Source organism: Macrobrachium nipponense, chromosome 30, assembly GCF_015104395.2.
Source record: "Macrobrachium nipponense isolate FS-2020 chromosome 30, ASM1510439v2, whole genome shotgun sequence".
Classification (NCBI taxonomy): domain Eukaryota; kingdom Metazoa; phylum Arthropoda; class Malacostraca; order Decapoda; family Palaemonidae; genus Macrobrachium; species Macrobrachium nipponense.
The window spans coordinates 55559112-55585991 of record NC_087218.1 but is presented as its reverse complement, the minus strand read 5'-3'; the positions used below and the strand labels follow the sequence as shown (position 1 = coordinate 55585991).

The following is a 26880-nucleotide window of genomic DNA, read 5'->3' as shown; positions in this document are numbered from 1 at the left end:
CATCTGGTTTATCTGAAGAGTCAGAAGTATTTTCAACTACCTCACTTTTCTCTTTGGTGAAGAGGCCTCCAAGTGATGAAAACAGACCTCCACTTCCTTCAGCTGGAACAGAGGGCATTTCAGCTGCATCTGTTTTTGGGGTAACTTCTGCTTCCTCTGCTTTTCCATCACTTGGGCTCTCTGTTACTTCAGGTTCAGGTTCTACTTCTACCTCTTGCTTAACATTTGGCACTTCTTGGACTTCTGACACGTCTGTAGTTTCTTTCTCTTTACTGCTAGACATAAAAGTTAGTAGCTTATCAATCAATCCTCCACTCTTTCCCGAATCATCACTAGTAATGTCTTTGCTTTCAGAAATACCAGCGGACTCATCGACAATAACTTTTTCTGCCGTTGCATCAGATGGATCAACACTCTTGTCTTCTGTGACATCACTGTGCTCAACTATAACAAAGTCCATTTCCTCTGCAACTTTGTCATCGGATGCTTTTTCAGGAGTTTCTTCAATTTCTGGGGTTTGTTTAAGTACTGCTGCATCTTCTGTTTTTTCCTCACTTTTGGAGAAAAGACCAATTAATTTACCAACTAAGCCACCTTCTACATTCTCAGTCACTTCAACAGGTTCGACGTGAGATACAGGCCCTTCTAAGCTACGCATTTCTTCTGGTTCTTTAGTAACTGCTTCTTCTTGCTGAGCAATAACAGGGCTGGCAGTTTCTTCCTCCGTAACTGTAACCTCAACAGCTGGTTCTTTAACTTCTACTTCAGAAACAACAGGTTCCTCTTCTTTAACTTGCTGTTCTGTCACTGTCTCTGCAGCAGCATCAGATGCTTTGTCACTTGAAAACAGATTAACTAATTTATCTACAAGTCCTACTTTCTCTTCCTGATTAAGACCTTTCACTTCTTCAACTTCTTTCACAGAAACTTCTGCAGAAACTGGAAGTTCTTGTTCTGGAACTGACTCCTTAGGCTCTATTCCAGTTTCAGAAGGCTCTTCAACTGCTACACCTAAGGGTTCAGTGACCAACTCTGTTAGTGAAGTCTCCTCTTCTTTTCCCAAAACCTGTCCAGATTGTAAGGGTTTCTCATCATCTGAAAAGAAATCAATCAATTTGCCAATCAATCCCCCTTCATCAGACTTTTGCACAGGCAACACTTCTGGTTCAGCCTGAATGGGAAGGGCCTCTGCATTTGTCTCTACAGCAGTAACCTCTGCAAGAGTTTCTGCTCCAGTGGATACTTCTGATGATGTATCAACAGGTATTTCAGGTGTAATGTCCACAAGTACCTCAGGTGGAGTTTCTGCTGGAACCTCAGGTGGAGTTTCTGCTGGAACCTCAGGTGGAGTTTCTGCAGGTATCTCTGATACTGATCCAACTTCTGCTACATCTACAGGTGCTGTGACCAACTCTGTCTGCGAAGTTTCCACATCTTTCCCTGCAACCTGTTCAGAATGGGAGGTTTTCTCATCTGAAAAGAAATCAATCAATTTGCCAATCAATCCCCCTTCTTTTTGTGAAGTTTCAGGCACACTTTCTACAACAGATTCATCCGTTTTTTGCACAGGCAATTCTTCTGGCTCAGCATGAACGGGAGGAGTCTCTACCATTGTCTCTACAGGAACTTCTGTTGGTGTATCAACAGGCATCTGAGGTGTAATGTCCACAGGTACCTCAGGTGGAGTTTCTGCAGGTACCTCTGGTGCTGACCCACCTTCTGCTACATCTACAGGTGCTGTGACCAAGTCTGTCTGTGGAGTTTCCTCATCTTTCCCAGCAACCTGTTCAGAGAGGGAGGTTTTCTCATCATCTGAAAAGAAATCAATTAATTTGCCTATCAATCCCCCTTCTTTTTGTGGAGTTTCAGGCACACTTTCTACAATGGATTCATCTGTTTTTTGCACAGGCAGTTCTTCCAGCTCAACCTGAACAGGAGGAGTCTCTGCTGTTGTCTCTACTAGAACCTCTGGTGGTATATCAACAGGTATCTCAGGTGTAATGTCCACAGGTACCTCAGGTGGAGTTTCTTCAGGTACCTCTGGTGCTGACTTAACTGCTGCTACATCTGCAGATGCAGCGACCACCTCTGTCTGTGTAATTTCCTCTTCTTTAACTGAAACCTGTTCAGAAAGTGGAGCTTTCTCATCCTTTGAAAAGAAATCAATCAATCTGCCAACCAGGCCCCCTTCTTTTTGTGGAGTTTCTGAGGCAATATCTGTAATGGATTCTTCTTGTACCGCCTGAATAGGTGCCTCTGCTGTTACCTCTACAAGAGCCTCTGGAAGTGTTTCTGCTTCAGTGGATGCAGGGATCTCAGGTGTAGTGTCCAAAGGTACCTCAGGTGTTGTATCCACCAGTACCACAGGTGTTCCTTCTACTGGTACCTCAGGAATAGCATCAACTGGTGCCTCAGGTGTAGTGACTTCAACTTCAGTAGGTTTCTGCTCCTCAACCTCCTCACTAGGTTCCTGAACTTCAACCTTTTCATCTGATTTTGATACTTCTTCCTCAGGAAGCTTCTTCTCACCCTCATCATCTGAAGGCTTCAAGATTTTGTCAGCCTTATCTGCTAATTCTTTCACTTTCTCAGCTACCTGAACTGATTCCTTATCTGTGGCAGGTTTATCTTTAAACAAGTTTACTAACTTATCAAACAAACCTTCCTTTTTGACAGGAACAGCAGCCTCTACATTTCTTCAACTAATGGGGTGGGTTCAATACCTTCAACAACTTTTTCAGCTTCAACCGGAGTTTCTGGAACCACACTCTGAACCTCCTCTACAGGAGAGTCTCTAGATAATTTTTCGCTGACAAATTCAATTACATTTTCAATGAGCTCCTCTCTCTTCTCTTCGCTTTCCACTAGTTCAGCCGCTGCTGATTCAATAGCTTTGGCTTCTTGAACAATTTCCTTCGCAAGTTCCTCTACTTTCTCTGCTACAGCAACTACAGTATCAATAACAGCTTCTGATTCTTTTGCGACCTCATCAATTTTCTCAGCTATCTCTTCTACTATTTCAGGCACACCAGGCACATCTTTAGCAGCTTTATCAGCAGCTTCTGCTACTCCTTCAATCACTTCTGCACATTTTGCTGCTTCCTCTCCAGTTTTCTCCACCACCTCAGCAGTCTCGGCAATCACTTCCGCTTCTTTCTCCACCTCCTTCGATACTTCCTCAACAACCTTGGAAACCCCTTCTACCACTGGCTCAGCAGCTTTCTTCACAATGTCTTCAGCCAGTTTTTCAACCATGGGCAAGACTTCTTCTGCAACTAAACTTTCAGGCTCAGGTTTTCCTTCTTCCTCTTTATCAGGTAATACTACAGCTTCTTCTTTAATCATCTTGTCCCCTTTATCCTTTCTGAAAAGGCTCAATAAATTATCTAGAAAGCTTGGTTTTTCTACTCCTACTGGGACTTTATCTTCTATGCTGGGTTTAATTTGTTCTTTGCCAGAACTTACTGCTTCCTCTTCTGGAGCAGATTTAGCGCTAACTTCGGATACATCTTTTTCTGGCTCAACACTTTCACTCGCCTGTTTCACATCTTGTTCTATGGTTTCTGTAGTTTCTTCTTTCTTTTCTGTAATGGGACCTACTATCTCAACTAAAGGTTCTGTTACTTCTGTAACTGGTTCTGTTATCTCAACTACAGGTTCAGTTACTTCTATAACTGGTTCTGTTATCTCAACTACAGGTTCAGCTACTGCTGTAACTGGTTCTGTTATCTCAACTACAGGTTCACTTACTTCTGCAACTGGCTCTGTTATCTCAACTACAGGTTCAGCTACCACTGTAACTGGTTCTATTATCTCAACTACAGGTTCAGTTACTTCTGCAACTGGTTCTGTTATCTCAACTACAGGTTCAACTACCGCTATAACTGGTTCTGTTATCTCAACTACAGGTGCAGTTCCTTCTGTAACTGGTTCTAATTCACTAGGGACTGGCTCTGTTACTTCTACTGTCGGCTCAGGCAGAGTAACCATATCTTCAGTTTGTGATTCCTTTAGATCTAAATCTTTCTCTTGGGACACCTCCTCTGGTTTTTTAACTTGATCTGCATCTGCAGTCTCAGGTGAAGTACTCTCTGATAAATAATCCATAATCTTATCAACCAACTCTTCTCGCTTTCCTTCATCCTCCACTAGCTCAACAGCCTCAGCTTTCAAATCTTCTATTTCTTTTACAACAGATTCTGCTACCTCTTCAATTTTACCAGCTACAACATTGACAGTGTCAACTACTATTTCTACTCCTTCAACAACTGCCTCAGCAACATCTATGAGAGTGTCGGGCAATCCAGCCTCCTCTGCAGCTTTATCAGCGGCTTCCAGGACATCTTGTATTACGTCAATTGTGGATGACACCCTGCCAGTAACATTTTCAACCAAGTCTGCCATTTGGGCCACTTCTCCAACACTCTCCAAGGTTTCCTCAGCTACTCCTTTGACAACAACGGCTACATCTTCCACTATATCTTCCCCAACTTTCTCTGCTATGTCTTCTGCAATTTTCTCAACAATTTCATGGATGGTGTCAGGGGCTTCAGTTTCCTTTGTTTGTTGACTGGGCTCTTTTGGAACTGTGACTTGTTCAGCAGCACCTACAATACAATGGCTCTCAGCTTCGCCAACTGCACCAAAACCTTCAGGTACTGACGACTTGGCTGGGGGGACTACATCGGCAGGTGGTACACTTGGGGCACTGCTGTCTTTATCTGTTAGTCTAAATCCCCACTGCATGGCATCACTTGTTTGCTGCGCTAAACTGTCAACAGAACCAGGGAACTTCTCGTCAGGAATAGCGTGGGGTAACACACTTCTTACCTCACCACCCTCAGACTCGGCTGGTGCAGTTTCTGCTGGTGGAGTCTCTGGGCTTGTAGATGGTTCGGCTTCTGGGATGGGTTCTGCGGGAGGCTCCTTTTTCGGTTCTTCAGGTACTGCAACTTTTGATTGTGGTTTCACTACAAGGAGGGATACATATTTAAACGAGCATTAAAAGTGGAAAATATATAATAAAATTAATCAAATGCAGCACTACATGCAACTGTACAATATCTTACAAAATAATATTTGACATGTTTAAAATACCTATGTGCATAATGGGACAATAACTCAAATTCCTGAAATACCTCCAGCAACAAAGTTGTATCCAATGTTTGCATACTCTTTGGCAGTTCCATATGCCTGCTGGGAGATCTGGTAAGCCTGGCGTGGATAGCACAGGGAAGCAGTAGCTGAAAATAAAGTTAATGTAGTTAATATACTGATAATCTAGTTTTAAATGAAAGGAAATAGAATGCTATGTCAGTGAAGACAAGGTAATCAAGATCTTTTTAAAGGGTGAGGTAATATCATTATTTTATTATTACTACTATTCACAGGATAAACCCTATGCATAATGAAACAAGCCTAAAGGGCACAATGACTTGAATTCCATGCTTTCAAAGATATGGTGATCATTTGAAAGGCATTACAAAAGATAATAGGAAGAGATACGTATACATAAGTACATGGTGAGGTAAACAAAGGGCAGGGGTTTTATATAGAAATTAAAATCAGAAAAAAATATCCTGGATATGTAGGGTTCTTCTTAGCTAATAGTCCCTGATATGATAAAAAGCAATTTGAACCAAATTTCTCTTGATAATATACTTTTCATGTACTATATAATTTATTAACATTCACATTAAATAAAGTAATTTTCTTCTAAGCTACTCCCATCATATTTTCCAACAATCAAGTACTGTACTGTTCCATTTATGTAGCAAAAACTTTATTGTGCAGTGCACAAACAGAGCTGCAGATAAGTATTCATACATAAGTATAACATAAATAAATCTAAATTTAGCCTAGCCCAAAAATCTTTCACATGTCAGGAGCATACCTCAGGCAATGTCAGACTCCCTAACTACAAGCTATAAAGCAGGTCTCAAGAAGCCGAGTTGTATATCACGTGGTGTATGATTGGAACTGGAATTGAATATAAAATTAAGGTCAAAGGCCAAGCTCTAGGACATAGGAAGTCATTAGGTGCTGAAAGGAAAATTGAAATTAAAAAGGTTTAAAGGTGTAACAGGAGGAAAACCTCGCAGTTGCACTATGAAACGATTGTTAGGAGAGGGAGGAAAATGAGGTGGAAAAAAGAAAATATGGAGATACAGTAAAAGGAATTAAATGGGTTGCAGTTAGGGGCAAAGGAACTCTGCAAAGAACCTTAAATAATGCTTACAATGTGTAGTGTGAGGTACACTGATGGCAATACCCCTCTATGGGGTTGGTGTATGATAACCAACTCATGGCCATGGTGAGAAGTACTTACCTGTAACACCTACAGATGTATACATTGCTTTCTTTGCTAGGCCACCCTTCTTTCTGGCACCAAGGACGAGGCCTGCTAAGCCACCAATCGTAATTGCCCCAACGCGAGGAAGCATATTTTCTTCATCTGAGATGTAATCAATGGTAGCTGCAAAGAAAATGACAATATATCATATAGAAGCATAGTAGCTGGTTTGATTTCCCTGTTAAAACTGTCATTGGCACATGAAATTTAACACAAGAATTGAAATTTTGGCTCTTCAGAGACATTGAATTAAGTAAGTAAATACTATTTGGTGCAAACTGAGTCAGTTGCTGAAGCTTAGTAATACACAAGTTGCGAGAGAGAGAGAGAGAGAGAGAGAGAGAGAGAGAGAGAGAGAGAGAGAGAGAGGAGAGAGAGAGTGTACGAGGTTTTATCCTCACCCTTTCTGCAGCCATTGTGTCACTGTATTGTTTCCTCTGGATGGGTTAGTATTTTCTGTTGTGATGTGTCATATAGAAAAATACATGTAATTTTAGAAATAATTACTATTATTATTAAACATATGAACCAGACCACAAGTTAACAAAATATATTTACCAATAATAAAACATAAAAACAATACATATATACTGAAATCCCAAACATTTTCAATATAGTCAAAAGAACATATGCCAAAGGTCAAATATTTACATAAGTCTCAATTTTACAAATACAATAAGTCATAAACTATTTTTGTCCCAAAATTTCCAGCCATAAACCTTGCATTGAGGATTTCTTAAGAAAATACTAACCCATCCAGAGGAATCAATACAATGACACAATGGCTGCAGAAAGGGTGAGGGTAAAACATCGTGAGTGTGGGTCAAACACACACACAGTCACTCTCTCTCTCTCTCTCTCTCTCTCTCTCTCTTCTCTCAGCAACTTGTGTATTACTAAGCTTCAGCAACTGACTCAGTTTGCACCAAATAGTATTAACTTACATAAAAGCTGTGTGTTTGTACTCTTGCAGCAACAAAATCAATGCTGTAATAAGTACCTTAACAAACATCTAATGCATCCTAAATTATTCTGCCAAGATTGTATTTTCATTCTGTAATCAAAGCAAAATCTAATAAATACTATTTTGTCTTAAATAAATACTACTTTGTCTTATACTTCAAAGCAAACAAATTATATACAAGCAAATATCAGCTATATTTTTTATCAGTGATATTTTACAGCAACATGTGTCTGAAAGACCTTCTTCCAGTCCATTTACAACAATATGTACAATCTTTATCATCTTACTGAAGCATGCAATATATCACCTTTTTAATATCTAGAACTCTCAACAATTAAAAAAAAAAAAAAACTCTTGTGCCTTTTTGAGAATACCACAACGACAGTCTGTATAACATACAATAACAAAAGTGCAATTCAAAACGAAACAAAATGGCATAAGAAACATACAGTAAAGTCCCAGATATCAATATGTTTATGATAATCTTAAAAATCTGAATAAATTGGGATGCCTTGTAGTTTACTGCAAGTATTTGTCATTAGAAAACATGTACTATCTCATAGTATGTGTCAAACGAAAGCATGTACCTTATAGTATTTCTCATAAGAAACCATGTACCTTATAGTATTTCTCATGAGAGAATGTACCTTATAGTATTTGTCATCAGAAAGTATGTACCTTATAGTATTTCTCATAAGAAAGCATGTACCTTGTAGTATTTCTCATAAGAGGGAATGTACCTTATATTATTTGTCATAAGAGGGCATGTACCTAATAGGATTTGTCATAAGAAAGCATGTACCTTACAGTATTTCTCATAAAAAACCATGTACCTTATAGTATTTCTCATAAGAGAGAATGTACCTTATAGTATTTCTCATAAGAAACCATGTACCTAATAGGATTTGCCATAAGAAAGCATGTACCTTATAGTATTTCTCATAAGAAAGCATGTACCTTGTAGTATTTCTCATAAGAGAGAATGTACCTTATATTATTTGTCATAAGAGGGCATGTACCTAATAGGATGTCATAAGAAAGCATGTACCTTACAGTACTTCTCATAAGAAACCATGTACCTTATAGTATTCTCATAAGAGAGAATGTACCTTATAGTATTTCTCATAAGAAAGCATGTACCTAATAGGATTTGCCATAAGAAAGCATGTACCTTATAGTATTTCTCATAAGAAAGCATGTACCTTGTAGTATTTGTCATAAGAAAACATGAAACTTATAGTATTTGTCATAAGAGAGCATGTAACTAATAGGATTTGTCATAAGAAAGCATGTACATTATAGTAGCTGTCATAAGAACACAATTACCTCACAGCATTTGTCATTAGAAAGCCTGTGCACTATAGTATTTGTCATAAGGAAACATGTACCTCTTAGTATATTTGTTTTTAGAAAACATGTACTACTTTATAGTATTTGTCATTGAAAAAAACAAAACTTGTGACATAAGAAAACATGTACCACATAGTACTGTACTTAGTCATTAGAAAACATGTACCTTATAGTATTTGTCATAAGAAAGCATGTGCCTCATAGTATTGGTCATAAGGAAATATGTAACTCGTAGTACTGTATTTGTCATTAGAAAATATATACCTCATAGTATTTGGCATAAGAAAATATGTGCTGCATAGTTTTTATCATAAGGAAACATACTTTGTAGTATAAAATAGTGATTACATCACAAAGCCAATATTGTATGGTAGCCTAACTACGCATCCAACTCAATTTCCAGACACCCTCCAGAAGAAGTGTTCTTATCTAGCTAGCTGTGTGTGAGAGCTCCGAGGCACCTGATAAGTAATTTCTTGTCTCTTGTACTCCATACACAGCTTCCAAATTTGTGGCCAGAAATTCTGACTTGTGCTCCTTTTAATCATATTGTCCTTCATCTAGGAATATTTTTCCTCAATAATAACTTTTTTTGGTGATTGGTTTTAAGAATTTACTTACATTTTTATCTAGTTATTCATCAACCTAATTTATTATTCCTTTTCCAGTAATTGATCTCTTCTTTCTGTATTTTCTATTACCTTCTGTTACCGCTTTCAAACGAACACCATATTCTTTGGAAGACTGAGTTTTAAGTCAAGGGTCCCTGAGGGCTTGTTCCATATGAACAGGGTTCATCTGAATAATAATAATTATTTGTGTATAAATCCATCTAAGTTGCTTTAAATTGTTCCTCTGTATTCTTTCTTGGATGACTACATGGTTCAAGCAGTGCCTTACTGCCAGAGTCCATGGCATCTTTAAGTTACCTCTTCTTTTCAGTGTTTTGCCTGTTCTTTTTAGTGCAGATAACAATAAGTGATTAGAATTTACTTTCATATTGTTGACATCTAAAATTATATCACCTCCAGTGTTGAGTAGTACATGTTAATGAAAGTGATATGCTTACCTTGTCAAAGACACATAATAAAAACTAGACCTGAGTTTACTTGAAACTCAGGTCTAGTTTTTATTATGTATGTTTTTGACAAAGATAAGCATATCACTTTTATTAATTTGTACATAAAAAATATTATGTAAGAAAATATTTATTTACCAAATTAAAATACACTGGACAAAATGATACTGTTATGATACAATAAAGTTTGTTCATACTTACCTGGCAGATATATATATAGCTGTATTTTTCTGAGTCCGACAGAATTTCAAAAACTTCCGGCACACGCAGTGGTCGGCCAGGTGGTTAGTACCCATTCCCGCCGCTGGGAGGCGGGTATCAGGAACCATTCCCATTTTCTATTCATATTTTTATTCCCACTGTCCCCTGAGGGGAGGTGGGTGGGTACTTGATTATATATATCTGCCAGGTAAGTATGAACAAACTTTATTGTATCATAACAATATCATTTTGTTCATGAAACTTACCTGTCAGATATATATATAGCTGAATCCCACCGTTGGAGGTGGGAAGGGACAGAATAGAAGGATTTTGGGAAACAAATTACATGCAGATGATTTACATCTTGGTTCCACCTGTTAGCATAGCTGACTTCGTGATTACTGTCACCCAAGTCTGCTTCTGCTTTACTAGAGTTGCCAGCGAGGTAGAGACCTATATAGCTGGTGCACTCCAGATGATCTGTCAACGGGGGCGTGACCACAATGTGACTAGACCATATTGACCATACCATGAGGGCTAAGAAGTAAAACAAATATATAAATATATATATATCACCACCTGACCAACCTAGCCAAAGTTAAGGTGTTTTAACTAAGGCTTAAGAGTTAAGAAGTCACCATTGGCGCCGACTCAACAACTAAAATAAGAGCTCTTCCTAACCATTTTCTACAGGATAGGATGAGTGGTACTTCTTGCCCCCAAGATTGTGTCTGCAGACACGTATGGCCCTAGCGAGCAGCAGATCTCGTATGCCGTCTTCACATCCCGCAGGGAGTGTGAAGCGAACACAGAGTTGCTTCGCTAAAACATGGTACTCAGGATGTTACTGAGTGCCATGCTCTGTTGAAATGCTTCAGAGGCCGCACCCTCACCTCGTGAGCATTCAGATCAAAAGATTTCAAATCTTTGTTCAAACACAATGAAAGAGCCTTTGAAAGAACTCCTTAACAATAAAGCCAGGGTGTTCTTTGATATGGGCAAGTCTGGCCTTTTTCGGAACACTGCAGATTGTCCGAAGGACTTCGACTTTCTTTAGTTTTATGTAGATAAAACTTGAGAGACCCGACAGGGCACAGGACTCTCTCTGGCTCTTGCCCAATAACTTGTGCCATCCCTTGATTCCAAGCTCCTGGCCCAAGGACTAGACGAGTTTCCATTCTTAGGCCACAACGGAAGGTTTAGAGAACACACCGCATTGTGTTCTCTAAACCCAAAACGTCTGACGATGGCTTAAAACATCACTAACCCTCTTTGTCGTATCTAGAGTGGTTAGAAAATAGGCCTTTCTGGTCACGTGCAATAAGTTAACAGAAAGGAGAGGTTCGAAATGCTTTGACATCAAGAATTTTAGACTACGTCTAAGTTTCATTTGAAAGCTTTGATCTGGACATCCACAGTCAGTCCGTCTGTGCTAAAGTCAGGTGACCGACCAGGTGACCAGTCAGACGAATCAAGGACAGCCAGGCTGTACTCTGAAGACTATAAGGCACTATTCTTCACTGAAGGATGAGGTGTCTTGACTGCCTGGGCGATTCAAGCTAAGCAAACCTTGGGGGTGTATCAACGCAACCCAACGTCGTCAGCGAATCAACTCATGAGCCAACTCCTGACTCGAGCTTCTGGTGCCAGGAGAAGGGAGCGCAGAGCAAAAAGGCGTTCATCGGGGGTGTATCAACGCAACCGACTTCGTCAACAAGAAACTCAGAGCTACTAAATGTCGCCTGATCTCTCACGAGTGTCTGACTCCGAGAAAACAGGTGAGACAAAAAGTACATGGTGAGCGAGTTTCGAGATTCCACAGACCTCAAAGATCGTGAAGGGTTTTGTTATTTGATAGATGCAAAACTCTGAGCCCAAAGGCCGTCAACAACATATTTGCGTATTCTTTAATAGTTGTGACTGCCAGCTTATCCCATTCTTCAGACAGAAAGGGAAGATGGTAATCTTATTCCTGACAACATCTCGATAGTCTGAACGTATTTAGACTCAGAGCGGAGAGGTTTATAGGTACCTTTCGAAGTGAGGCTGTTAGAGTAGACCGACTCTCTCGGAAAAGGTCCTTGGAAAGTGAACTAGGAAGGACGTGACCTCTGAGAATCCAGGATCTTGAAGGCCGACATGAGGCGATCAGCGTCATTGTCGCTCCCTGTGGCGTCATAAATCATCTTATTACATTTCCTAAGAGTTTGAAAAAAGAGGAAAAAGAGACTAAACATCCATCCCCATTCAATACCATAGGATGGCGTGTAATGCTATCGCTCCCGGATCGAGAATAAGGGAACAGAGTAGATGAAGCCTCTTCATCCTCAACATAGCGAAGAGATGTATGAAAGGACGTCCCTAAAGTCTCCACAACTCTCAACATACTTCTAATCAAAGATTCCACTCGGAAGTCAGTAGCTGTTGCCGTCGATCGAGAAGATTCGTACGGACTTTTGCAATCCTGTAACGAACCCCTTGAGGATCGTTACGTTCTATGCCTGTTGTCATAATAGGCTCTTTCTCGTAACTTGAACAGGGACTGAGAGATGATACTTCTTAAGATATGAGAGAGCTGTGGAACTGTCCGAGTTGATCTGGACCACTTCTTTGAGGACTGGAGGGACGACCGAATTGCTTCCAATTCTTTCAGATTATGCGCCAGGACATCTGAAACCCTCTCCAGATGCCTGGCACCTTCTCGCTATCACCTCAGGGGTGATACTTGAAGCACTGAAAGATGTTCAGAATCATTTCTAGATCTTGGATAATATTTCAGTTTTCCGATAGGAAAAAACTGTAGAGGTCTGAATTGCAGTCTATTCAGGGAAACAAACTTCTTCAGGAAGGAAATGGTCCCCAGCAGGCTCATCCATTCCCTCACCGAGCATGCTTACTTCCCTAATAGGAGCATATAATAGTGCAATGTCGCGGTAGACTCGTAGTCCTATTACAGTGCGGTAACGAGCACCGAAAGAAAGAGATATCTCTGTTGAACATAGTTACGCAAAACGAAGGCAATGTTTATTCATGCATGTTAGAAATCCCTTCAATCTTAGGCTAAAGTCCGTAACTGTAGGGCAGAGATACAGTTAATCAGTCAATCCCGCAGGAGAGAGAGATGTAATCGCCTGCGCAGAGATACGGTTAGTCAGTCAATCCCGCAGGAGAGAGAGACGTAAACAACCGCACATGACAGCTAACTAGCTGGTACTAGCTCGGTTGGAATTCAGTGACAGCAGCTTACTTTCGTCGTCTCTTACTCTTATGCCTGGGTTGCCAGCTACTCTATTCTACGAAGGAATAGGTCTGTTATTTTTGAGCAGAAAGAGACTCTCAAGCTGGTATATTTAAGCGAAACAGAAAACGCTAAATATAGAGCTGTGTTTGTGTCGTCATAACACTACCATAAAACGGTAAAAGATAAATCGGAAACTCCTGGAAGGCTGCAGGGAGTACCGATTAAATGCCCTTAAAATAATAGACCTCTCGGTTGCCATCCAAAGAGGTAACTACCGCATGCGTATATGACTTGAACCAACCAGTAGTAAAATAACGCAAGGCCAAATATGATATTGTTATGATACAATAAAGTTTGTTCATACCTACCTGGCAGACATATCTATAGCTGAATTCGGAAATATAGCTACATATATATCTGACAGGCAAGTTTCATGAACAAATCGTAGAGAAACGAAGCGGACAGCTCAAGCTTCTTATGTTATTGGACATAAGCGTTCATTGATGTAGTCTACAAGTCTATTTATTGTACGAGTCTGCGATTGATGAATGAGAGCTCTTCCGAATCTTGTTAAAAAGAGCTTATCTGCTTACGCAATATAAAGTTATTGAGATGTTTGTCAATGCGAGAAAGTCACTGAATTGACAAAACGTAATCCAGGAAGTCGAGCATATTATTTTTCCGATTCCCGTATCAATCGAGGAAGGGGCAAGAATCCTGTTAAGAGACTGGGCTTACGGCAGGTAGGACCCCGATGTTCAACTTCGGCAGCGTAGTCCTGAACAAGGAACTAACAAAATCTATCATCTGAAAAGCCCTTTCAGATGGACTAAAAAGCTTGCAAAATTATCCTGGGAAGAGGAAGGAACTCTCCAACCAGCTTCCTCTCCCATATCACAACGAATGCCTGCTAACGCTTAAATTTATTGGCAAAATGGCAAAGTAAGTCCTGTCTTGCGCTTTCCTGAGGAGCGTCCTCTTGATGAGTGCCTTTGTAAGAATCCTACTGAACGTTGTCAAGCGTCATGACGTGCAGGACGTCGAGCTTTTATATACCCCATAGCTGCCTTACCGCAAAGTCTTGACTGCGGTAGAGCAAAAGAGATCTTCCTTTGAGCTTTCCTTATTAATTGCGTCCATACGAATCATACGTCTTCCTTACGGAATTAGACAAAGTCTCACACTCCTTACATGACAAATCTCAACAAAGAAGAAAGACCCGTACCCCTCGTTCATACCAAGTGCGGATCTACCGAAGCTTTCGGTAGCCACACCCTATCTTTGCAGACAACACCATCTGAAACTATCCTACCTAGATTCAGATATCTTATGCAAAAATGAATCAAATTCAAATCAATTTATGGTAGCGTCTGCCTAGCAACAAATCCAAGTAAATAAATCAAAAGACAATTAGGATACTTAGCGGCAAAGAAGTTTCAAAATCCTAAGACGGAGATACTGAAAACAGGTGTTTACAGTATGGCGACAGAAAAAAATATGAATAGAAAATGGGAATGGCTCCTGATACCCGCCTCCCAGCGGCGGGAATGGGTACTAACCACCTGGCCGACCACTGCGTGTGCCGGAAGTTTTTGAAATTCTGTCGGACTCAGAAAAATACAGCTATATATATATCTGACAGGTAAGTTTCATGAACAAACTGCTATTTAAAAATCCTCTAAATTTAAACTGGGACTAAACATACTAACAATGGACCTGAGAATGTTGTCTGATTAAAAAATGTTGTGTAACACTATAAAGAGGATTACTTAAAATGGGTGGAGAATAAGGTTTATATATATGGCTTATGAATTTAAAAAACAGTTCTTAAAATGGCTTATGATTCCACAAAAGGAATCTATGTAGTTAAATTTTAATTTCTTGTATTCACAACAAAACTGTTAGTATAAAGGTTCACCACAACTTGCTGGGTGTATTACAGTTTTTATGATATGCTATAGAAAAAACATCCATTTAATAAAGGATCAAAGGAAAACAGTATGGTACACTAAACTAATCTCTCAAAACAACACTGATTCTTTGCCTAGTACATGTGGATATGATAGGAGTGGATTCAGACAAGGAAAAGGAGAAATTTTGAAAAACTGACACCATAGAATGTCAATATCCTTAACCAGAGTATGGTATGGTTGGAAGATTGTACTATGAATGATGAACTGGCTGTGAGAGATGTGGTGACCACAGGCTGGAAGGTGGAGATCTCAGATTAAGATGGTGTAAACAGGTGATAAGGAACAGTTGGTCAGAAAACTAGTCGATAGAGAGGTAGCATTTCAGAGATCAGTAAGGAGAGTCCAGGAAATCTGGGAAAAAGGGGATGTTTGATGACCTAGAACTCATGAGTTCAGGCAGAAATAGCATAGGTCAAAAGAGATTGGAAACAACTCATTTTGCATCTAACCAAAAAAATGAAAGGTGACATAAAACACTTACATTATACGTACTAGTAGCATGAGTCTTGAAATGGAGAAACAAATTCACAGTTATGCATGGGTACAAATATATATCTAAAAATAAATCATGACCTTTTGGGGATCTGTTTGATTACTGAAAGCTCTCTAGTATTTAGATTTATGTTTAAATATAATTGTACCACTACATAACTGTGGATCTATTTCTCCATAAAATTATTAAAATGATGACACTGATGCAGAGTAAAACAATGGACAACAAACAGCAAAAATGCAAATAAAATAAAAAGATTTTCTTTAGACATTGTATATATATTTCTGAAGGCACATCCATCCAAAAAATGACAGGCACCTTATGAATATCACACTTATTTTTTTAAACAATTTGTCTAAAAGGTTACCAGGTGCTAATTAGGTAGACAAGTAGTGCACAGGATGATAAAACACAACGAAAGGGCCAAGTGCTAAAATCAACCCTTTCAAATTTTTACACAATATCTCATTTCTGTTTACTGCATGTTCACTGTGAGGAACTTTCGTGTAATTAAAAATGGGATTAATGGAACTTTAAATGGGACTTTACTGCAATATGAAGGTAGAACAACAAAGCTCATTGCCATTCAAAACATAAAAGCAAAGAGCAATTCACAGGGAACACACAATACTCGTACACTTACCAATAAATGAATTCAATTTGAAAGTCCATGGGCAGCAAAAACCAATGTTATATTATAGTATTTGTCATTAGAAAACATGCACCTTACAGCAGTTGTCATAAAACATGCACCTTATAGTATTTATCATAAGAAAACATGTACCTTATAGCATTTGGCATAAGTAACCTAAGTAAACATGTACCCTATATGCAGTATATTTGTTATAAGAAATTTTACCAATAAAGTATGTGTAAAACTGTGAATAATTTTCATTCATACATATAAATCACTGGCCCACTTGTCCTTTTTACCACCTAGAATTAAACAGCTAACTAGTACCATAAGACAGATAAGTGGATTTCAAGAAGTGGAACAGATTTGCAATAAACACAGACATTTTGTAAACACAAAGAATTTGAGGAGGGAAAATGCTATACTGAATTGAATTTGGATTGCTGTATAGAAGGAAAATACACTGAAAGCTACCTAAATAACACAGTGGAACGACTGAGGACATAATATATCCTTGTTTCCTTGTGCCATTGGGTAAATACCTAGCAAACTGCTCTTCAACCTTAAGTGCTTTCCTTACACTTCCCTTCTTATGAATATTGATTTAAATTCATCATTTCCCAGCATTCAAAGTATTTAACTATATTCTTTATATCTTTTTTAGCCTGTCAACATGAAAGTATAAATATTAAAACCGACAATCCTTATAAACCACAACATGAATAATGTGCAATTATATTTTATGCACACATATACTTTATATTAATGTGATGTACAGTAGAGCTACCAATCAAAGACTCTTTGGGTTTGTGCATCCTTACAACAGATGTTTGTCTTAAGAGAATGTTTTTAGGCCTACTGTGAGACAGGATTCTGTTGGTACCAGATTCTTAGAATAATACTATAAAATACTTGTCTATTATACTACACATGAAATAAAGTGTAAAGAATATGGGGGATACAGTGCAAGTATGACAATGGACACAAAATCACCAGACACAAGATTGCTGATCACTATGTGCTATACACTAACACAAGCAACAATAAGTTAATTACAGTGTCTGATCATCAATGCACAACCGAGATATAAGCACAAAATAAACAATTACATTAGTGGGTATACTTAAGAAAGAGAGCTATCTCACTATATACATATAAAATTAATTTACAGCATCAACTAATCCCTCTTGCCTTCCTCACTCATACACACTGTTAGTAGCATTAACTATCAGCCTACCTAACATACTAAACAGCACTAAACTATGGAATAATATTAAAATATCTTTTATTTTTCTCAATATGCTACACTGTCTGCTGTCAAACAAGATGGCAATTCTATTCTTCACAGAAAATTTAATTTTCCTGAGATATATACAAAGCTGAAGTCTTTTATACAAGAATCTCTTTAACACAAGCTAGTTCAGTCATCGAAGCTTGAAACAAGGTAGTTAAAGTGGTGGCATGTGGGTGAGTGGTAGTACCAACCAACCAACCTGGCTGCATACCCTCCATTTTCCTTCAACCACAGAGACAGCATTACAAGAGTAGGAGGGACAAGTAGTGGAATCTGACCAATGAGTGTATGGAGTCCACTTGAGGTGGGTGATATCCATTACCAGGGGCTTAAGGAGGGTCACCCAAAGACTGCAATAAGCCTCACCTAGATCATAGAGCAAAGGAATAGTATTTGTGAGGAGGAGCCCAAGAATCTCTTGAATACTGCAACAGAAGTGAAATGTGTTGACATGACAGCAGCCAAAGAAAAAATGAGGATATGCAGACAGGTGAGTGGATGGGTACTCCCTCTACTAAGCCACCTGCCACCTCTCCACAACTGTTCATTATTCCAAAATTTCAATGATAGAACCATGTTGTGCAAAAGATACTCCTGTATTGAAAACAATGGTTTGCATCTTTGTAAGAAAAAATCTGGTTTGAAAACATCTACTGTAATCTAATGTAAAAAGGCAGGCGTATTGAAAATATTACAAAATTATAGTTAACTCCTACATTTTACATTTATATTTATTACACTGATTATGTTGGAAGTCTCTCATTAATTAATAAAAATACCACTAACCTTGCAATGATTGCAGACTTTTTAGCATATCCACTGTGGCTATGAAACAAATGCACACAAAACATTAGTTCAGCAGTGCAACTCAATGGTATGCAAACAGTGTCCCTACACCATCTGCTAGTTACACTGACTTGCAATGAATAAGTTCTTTCTACTTTATATTTCTACAAGTTACAACAACCAGACAAGGAGTTATCTTTTAAAGTACAAACAGTATTAATTATACATGTGTACAATCCTGCAAAGAATTAGGTTTTTAAAAAAGTTGTGTACATTCACTATAAGCATTAAATCTCTGTAACTGGTGAAATTTTTATAGGTACTTATGGAACAATACAAATGACAAAACTTTGTCTCATAATTCTCAAACCATATTAATTAATCAAACAACCCATTACACTACAAATACATATCTAAAGTACAAGCAATTGGTGCCAAAAACATGTGAATGAGCAAAATATTTATGGTTTATGGCAGAAGGTTCCCACATATTACTCATAATATCACTCATTAACAAAACGTAAGGCCAAGAGCAATGGGATAAAGTTTGCTTTTGAATGCACTCCATTTTTCAATATCTCCTGGCAATGATTTCATTTGCACCTTTACTCATTTTGGGTAATAAAGTCCTCAAATACACATGAAAACAAATAATGCACAAAATACTGCCTGCAGCCATTTTAACCCTAAGACCAAGCCTTACACAGAAAGTGCACGTAAAAAAATTAATTCCCAACTGACCCCATAATCAAAAAACCTGATGCAAAAAGTTAAATGGCAAATGATAATGAAGAAGAGTGGCACTTTGAGTTTATGTAAGCCTCATGAGAAACTGACAAATACTACTACAATTTCTGTCTCTTGGAATATAAAATTTAGGCCAAAGGCAAAGTGCTGTGACCTATGTATAGTAAAAGGAATGAAAGGGGTTGCAGCAAGGGGCCGAAGCTGCAAAGAACCTTAAGTAATGCCTACAGTGCACTGCATGAGGTGTAATGACAGCACTACCAACCTACAAGGTCATCAGGCTTTCAGTTTTTGTATTCAAACAAATTAATTCTAAGTCCTCTTTCAGCAGTGCTTCACTAGGAAAAATGATTTTGAATCACAGTTACTTAGTGCACAAATATTTAGAATATCTGATTTTGGGTACTCAAAGAAAAATATGTATACCATAATCCTTTTGATATCTATTTGCTTATTAATATTAAAACTCAAGAACTGAAAAGAGCACTAGCATATTCCTCTAAACATTCAATCAGGAGAGGAAACCTTAAAACTAACCTTCTGGCATCTGGAGTTCTTTCAGAAGATCCACAGAAGCTATGAAATCAACAAGCACAAGGTGAAGAAGAAGTTACAAATGCCATGCACAAGAAGTCAAATTTTACAACACAATACGTATGTATGTATACCTACTCTACTGAATACAGTAGTACTGCACACTCTTCTTACAAGCACAACTGGAAAACTCACAAAGACAATCATGCCTTAACACTTATGACAGAGAAATGAGGAAGATAAGATACAAGAAAAAAATGACAAAAGCTGGGTGGGAGTAATCTGATACAAAACGATGCAAACATCTCTAAAATTACGACAACTTTTCAGGTTATAATTCTAAAGTTACGATAACTTTCCAGTTATAATGTTAAAAGTGTGGTGCAAAACCTGTTAAGAAAATGTCAAAACATTGTACTTATTTGTCTTGGGGACACATTTATAAATATTTAAAATTTTATCTACACAGACTTATTTTAAGGGAAGGCTTTCAAAAACTTCAACTCCTTATTTAGTTCTCCCCTCTAACTGTAATATTTCATCTGAATACCTTAGAGAACCAATTAAAAACTGCTTTATCTGGGTGGATACTTCAAACGTTTGAGAGAGAAATGCTATTGCAAGGCCACATCATTCAAGAAACACGACTAAACCAACAGCCTCCAAATTCTACATTACCCATTGTGTGAGCCTTCCCAGTTTCGCATATGTGAATGACCTTTTCTCTTGTCGATCTTGTAGCTTCGAGAATTCCCTCAATTTCATGTCTTACAGACCCTACGGTCTCTTCCAAAGATGTCCTTTCTCGGCCATGATATTCAAAGCTGTAAATGATATTCAAAGCTGTAAAAGTCTTGAAGACTAAAGAAAATATGCATTATAAAAAATGTAGCAATTATTATGAAAAACTGCATTCCTCCTTGATGCTGAGGACATAAGTTGTTTATGAGAGTAATAAAACCAAACAAAATATGCATTTCTACAAAAATTTAGCAGTTTTTTTTAATTGCATTTTTCCTAGATACCCCGGGCATAACATTTTCTTATATAAAAGTATCTTCAGCACAATAAGAGGCAGAATGGCTATTTATTTCCAATAAAATTAGAATACACGTACTACTTCAAATCAGTTATACTGCACTGCATATTCAAAATGCTGTATACAGTGCTATGAGTCATGATAATTCATAAATAACATTTACACATCTGCATAATCCACTTTGGCCACTTAGATTAAAATGTCTATTTACATCACACTGCATACCATCCTGAAAGAGAGAGCTTCTTCCTTCATGACAAGACTACTACAATAAAGATAAGCAATAAAAAAAAACATCCATTTCTGTCAGTGAAAGTAACGTTTGGTTTGAATAAATAAAAATATAAAGTTCACAGTACAATGATATTCAAAACTTACTCCAAAACCTCTTCAGGCTCCTCGTACATTGGAAGTTCGGAAGGACGGATCATGCGTGACGTAGGCGTCGTCGTTTTGGCAGCATCTTTGCTGCCTGAGTCTGCAAAAACAGCAGGGCCAAAGAGTGGCACAGCCACTGCTGTGGCTACTGGGACACTCCACTTCCCCATTAGCTGCAAAACATTATGCAGGATTAAAGCATGTCACTAGGACATGGGGAAGATATCCTAGCATTTTATTTATGACTAGGAGAACACCTATTTAACATTAAATTACATCAAGCTTTGTCAATGCTTTAGAATATCTTACATCCACCGAGAGCAAGAATTACTTGTCAGATACTATGTACTGGTTTCATCTACACAATGACATAAAAAATGTTCAAAACCATGAAAAACATAAAACATTTGTAACTAACTACATAAGGGATAAATTTGCCACAACAGTTTTTTATGTATCTGACATTCACTTCCATTAGAAATGTTTGGTTAACCAAATTAGCCACTCCTGCTTCAAACTATAATGGGGAGACATCAATAGAAAAACACTGTCTTTTGGTTAAAGTAGGTTGGGATGGCAGAATAAAATAACCACCAATTCACTATTAGGGAAATGAACAAGAAGAAACATAGAAAAGCAAATATTCTTTCCATGATTTACAGTGCCATAAATCTCATTATATGGGGAAGGGGTACCAAGAAGTAAAGCCCCCCGGTCAGAAAGGACCTTGCATCCGCAGTTAGGTTTGAAAAGGGGATGTTAAATGACAATGTATCTTTGTATTTCACTCACATAAATTTTCCACTACACAAAAGTTGTGGTTTCCCAAAAGGGCAATTACACCCCATACCAGGCAGTTTCATGGCTTACATAAGCATTTCCAGCATTAATGAATGGTAATTTTATCAAAATTTCACGACCTAATACTAGGGTATAATGAAAATTATATTAAATATTCACACCACACTATCATAGTTTTAAAATTATCACTGAACAAACTGCCCTATGACAGCCTCAGTAGGCCATCCTTCAGATTTAGATTAGCATTCTTTTGCGTAAATTCCAGACTACTAGGTACTAGGTAGTACTACCTAAGGCCATCTAGTTCAGCAACTACTTACTATGGCCTGCGTATCAATGAAAAAAAAACAAAAGATGTTAAGTAACATAAAGAAAAACAAACATCTCGGCCAACGACTGCTAGGAATCAGGCCATGGAAAGCAGACTCCGGGCAGGCCTAGAATACCTAATCTTCTTCAGACATCATTTAGCTAGTAGTAGTAGGTACTAGGTACTACCTACTATAACATTTTAGATTCTAAATTAAGAGTTCTGCAAAAAAGGTATCAAGGTAGAAGAATATAGGTAGTAGTAAGAATATTTCTAGGCAGATGGCCTAGTTCCTGAGCTGATTTTGACAAATCTGACCCTGGGTAGGTTTTGGCTTACGTACTAAAAGACGTTGTGTTTAATCCTAATGGGATATCATGGGGTATGCTAAAGGCTGGGCGTAGGGTCTATTACCCTAAGTAAGGAATGCTAGCCTAATTCACGTAACTGAAAATTTATTACATATTTCCTGGGCCTAAACAAAACTCCAAAAATATAAACAATTGCTTTGATTTCGATAGACTTCGAGTGTTTTCCCTGATCAGCTGATCTGTCTCCGCCCATGGCCGTAGCCTAGCCTTGAGCCGTAGAACCGGCAACACTTGAAACAACACGCATTACCATACTTAAATAGTGTCATAGTTACATAAATGACGTAATTTATCTAAAATTGAATCATTTCATCCAGAATCGGATCTACGTCAACTGGAAATAACGCGAAAATAAGCCTTACCCTAAATGCCGACATTTCCCAGGTCTCGGTCCCCAACACCCGTGAGATAAGAACAACCTCTAACCTTATACAATACGAATTATTCCCCTTAAATAAATATCTAAATTGTGTAATTTACATAAAATGTTATGTTTTAATTCATAAAAGGGTTAATCTAAGTAATAGAAAATAACGTCTAAATAAGCCTCACCCTCAACGCCGACATCTCCGAGGTCGCGGTAACTAACACCCGTAAGATAAGCAAAGATCCAAACCCGATTGAACACGATCACTTTTCGTTTACTGTTTGTAAATATTCACTTAAACCGTCAGGTTTATTCAACATATATCAAAAAAATTTCCAAAAAGAGCCATTTGTATGTCTTTCCTGATTGAAATGTCTTCCTGTTCTGCATTATATAGGAATTAATCTTCGTAAGAAATTTCCAATCCGATTTAGCAAGAAGAGCACTTCTCATCTAATGTCCGTAAATATTCATTTAAAATTATCAATTTCACGCTTGATATTAACCCAAAATAACCACAAAGAACCACTTTCAGGTCGTGCACAAAGGATCTATCTTCCTGAGATTCATTTTCGTAAAATTAGTCGCCAAGAAATACGAAAAATAATAGTCTGGGTCAGGATGTTGCTCGGCTCGGGTGTTCTCGGTGACTATGTATGGGATAGCTTGGCAACACGGCGAGTGACGGGTTACATAACGCACTCTTCCTGTTCGTATGTTTGCCAGCGTTTTACATGTATATAAAAAGAAATGCTATCATGTCATAAAGCTGCTTATAATGATCTGGCAAGAGCCATGATGTTCGTTATCTGTGTTAGCTGTTTCTGCCACATTGTTAACGTAGCTACTGCGTATATGTACGTATGTACTAGCTATCTGTGTGTAAATGTTCCAGAAGCATAGCCTGTATACATAACAAACAGAATGTTTTATATATATATATATATATATATATATATATATATATATATATATATATATGTGTGTGTGTGTGTGTGTGTGTGTGTGTGTGTGTGTGTATGTCTCTGTGTATATATGTGCTGTATATATTTATATATACATATATATATATAATATCATATATATAATTATATATAGATATATATATATATATATATATATATTATATATGTATATATCTATATAATATATATTTGTATGTATGTATGTAAGTATGTATAACTGAATCACGAAAGTTCGGAACGTGATAAATCCATAAATAAAGGTATAAGCCACGAAGGAAAAATAAACAATGGAGAGTCTGCAAGATCTTTCGCCTTCAACGTCCTTTACACAGCAGTTTATCTGCTGAGTAAAGGACGCTGAAGTCGAAAGATCTTGCAGAAAACGCTGTTGTTTATTTTTCCTTCGTGGCTTATACTTTATATATATATATATATATATATATATATATATATATATATATATATATATACTATAATAAAAGGAGCCAATAAAAACAGCAACATGCAGAAAGTTAATACTATATTTCAGAAAACTAACTGGGTTTCTCTTCAGGCAGGCAATGAACGATATGAGTTACAGAGAGGCATTATTTATACTAAGGGATCCAGAGAGACACTCAATAATAAAATCAAAATCCCACACCTGGACAGGGTTAAGACGTCTACTCAGGCACTTAGAAACAATAACACTTTTGATTTTATCTACTCAAATACCTTAGCAAAATCCCTGATTAACATCCAACAAAAGCCAGTCCCCAAGGACACAGGAATATACAAAACCCCTTGCCCCAATTGCGACCAACCTATATAGGTTTTACAACTAAATCACTCCCCCAGAGATTAAGACAACATAAAAGTTCAGTTAGGTATAGACAACAGAGCTCAGCTATTTTTAACGACTTAAATAACCATAATCACAGAATAAACCGGAATTTGTCATGTCTAATTTATAGCAGCAACTGTTTGTTCAAAAGCCAAATGATAGAATCAGCTTTGATTAAGGAAAGAAATGTGATGAGCCTATCAAAAGGATCTTGGAACTCAGAGATTATAGATAAAATCTTCATCCAACTAGCAATGAAGAAGATTACAAAGAAATTGTCATTTGTAGTGATGCAATGGCTGACCTCTGGATCTCTTGGTATATATTCCACCTGCCTGGAGAAAGAGAGACAGTTAGTTCTCTGAACTATACCGTTAATTTTCTACATTTTGATAGTTTTATGGGGTCCTTTTTATTTGATAGAATTCTGTTTTTAATACAGAAATTATTTATCAACAGTTGTACTAGAACTATACATGACAAATATAACATACATACATACACACACACACACACACACACACACACATATATATGTGTGTGTGTGTGTGTGTAGTATATACATATATACATACATTCTTATGTATATAGGTATGTATAGATGTATATACAATATATGTGTGTATGATTTTATTATATGACTATTATAATGTATATATAAATATAAAATATACAGTATATACATATATATCTATATCTATCTATCTATCTACCTATCTATCTATCTATATCTATCTACCTTAATCTATCATCTATCTATCTATCTATATATATATATATATATATATATAAATATATATATATATATATATGAATAACTTGATCACGAAGTATATAAAACGTGATGCTATGTATAAATAAAGGTTTTTTCCTTCGGTGCAAAAAACATTTATATATATATATATATATATATATATATATATATATATATATATACACTAATTCACAGGACTATAGCCTTGAATTTCAAAGTGGAGCTTATTTCGCAATTAAATCAATTTCCTGCAGGGATTCTTAAGGCCAGTTATCCAACTGCCCTTTTCTTTTCTTATGTCATAATGACTCTACAGAAAACCTGTCAGCTATCAACTGTTGCCTGCATTCGGCTTCAGAACTGGAATAGTACTATGTCAGCTTCCCATACACTTATGATACCACAATTAAGGAAGATAACGAGCAAACATTTCCCAGCAGTTGATGTCAAATTCATCTGAATGAATCCAAAAACCATAAGTAGATTTTTTTTTTTTTTTCGACAGGAAGAAGAATTACCACTTTAATGCAGTCCGGCTTGGTTCGTGGTGCAACGAACAGACTTGCGTGGGAACTTTTCCCTTGGGAAGAACTCACCGGCTGCTCAAAGTACGATGTGATTCACATATAGGTGTTGGTGACCGCACAGCTTTCCACCTGATCTTTCAAATATTAGAAAACCATACACAAACATGCAAATGCAAAATTAACTACGACGATTTTAAGATAATTTTATCGAGCCCTAAAGAAAACCAGCTCTCTGTTCTCGAATCATTGGCCATTCCAGCACATTATAGTCCGTTGCTTAGACCTAAGCTCACTCTTCTTCCTTGGTTTATCTCGACTCCTTCTCGCGCTAGCTGGCAAATCTCTCGGCAACGAAATCTCGGGTTGTAATTTTGTCTGAGATCTTGTTGACCTAGTCTTTAATATATGGTGTGTTATTTTTGTTTTTGTTTTTTTTATTGAGATCTTGTTGACCTGGTCTTTAATACAGTTTGTGTTCTTATTTTTTTTTGCTTTTTGTGCTTATTGTATGCAATGATTTACGTTAATCTTGCTGGACAGGTTTGTATCGTATATGGTTTTGGTTTTCCTTTTTCAGCCTTGAAAATGAGAGCTGTTTTGAAACGTTGGGGACAATAAGGACACCTGATGTAATGAGCTGTTTAGTCTCTTCAACCTAGTTATATATATATATATATATATATATATATCTATATATATATATATATATATATATATGTAATCAACCATCCTCTTTAACTCGCATTCATCATCCACAACTGTCTTTCTTATAGGAGAGCTGTTCAATAATCTCTTTAGGTATTCCAACCTTGGCTTCCACAGATACTTCTGTAATCGTCCCCAGAGTCTTCTACATAACGCCCTGTTACATTCTTTCCTTCCTTCACTCATTATGACT

General features: G+C 37.4%; 1 protein-coding gene across 7 annotated transcripts; it reads right to left on the bottom strand.

Moving 5' to 3' along the window:
* Window positions 1-2555: 2555 nt before the first annotated feature.
* On the bottom strand, window positions 2556-23575 carry LOC135202543 (titin homolog). 7 transcript variants are annotated; one of them, XM_064232019.1, is made up of 8 exons: window positions 23099-23575; window positions 21065-21237; window positions 20326-20471; window positions 19651-19689; window positions 18367-18405; window positions 6329-6475; window positions 5139-5243; window positions 2556-4970 (listed from the first exon to the last, which is right to left on the bottom strand). In XM_064232019.1, the coding sequence occupies exons 1-8, from the start codon at window positions 23111-23113 to the stop codon at window positions 2689-2691; spliced, it is 2946 nt and encodes a 981-aa protein (XP_064088089.1). In that variant the 5' UTR covers window positions 23114-23575; the 3' UTR covers window positions 2556-2688. The 7 variants fall into 7 exon arrangements, with proteins under 7 accessions (XP_064088089.1, XP_064088088.1, XP_064088090.1 ...); XM_064232018.1 differs by lacking the exon at window positions 23099-23575 and adding an exon at window positions 22909-23032; XM_064232020.1 differs by lacking the exon at window positions 23099-23575 and adding an exon at window positions 22909-23032 and having other exon boundaries at window positions 6329-6454.
* Window positions 23576-26880: the final 3305 nt, after the last annotated feature.

Coding starts and splice junctions, on each gene's coding strand:
- LOC135202543 (XM_064232019.1), bottom strand. Junction 18,406..19,650: donor AGAACTCCAGATGCCAGAAG/GTTAGTTTTAAG, acceptor TTTGTTTCATAG/CCACAGTGGATATGCTAAAA. Junction 4,971..5,138: donor ATACAACTTTGTTGCTGGAG/GTATTTCAGGAA, acceptor CCCTCCTTGTAG/TGAAACCACAATCAAAAGTT.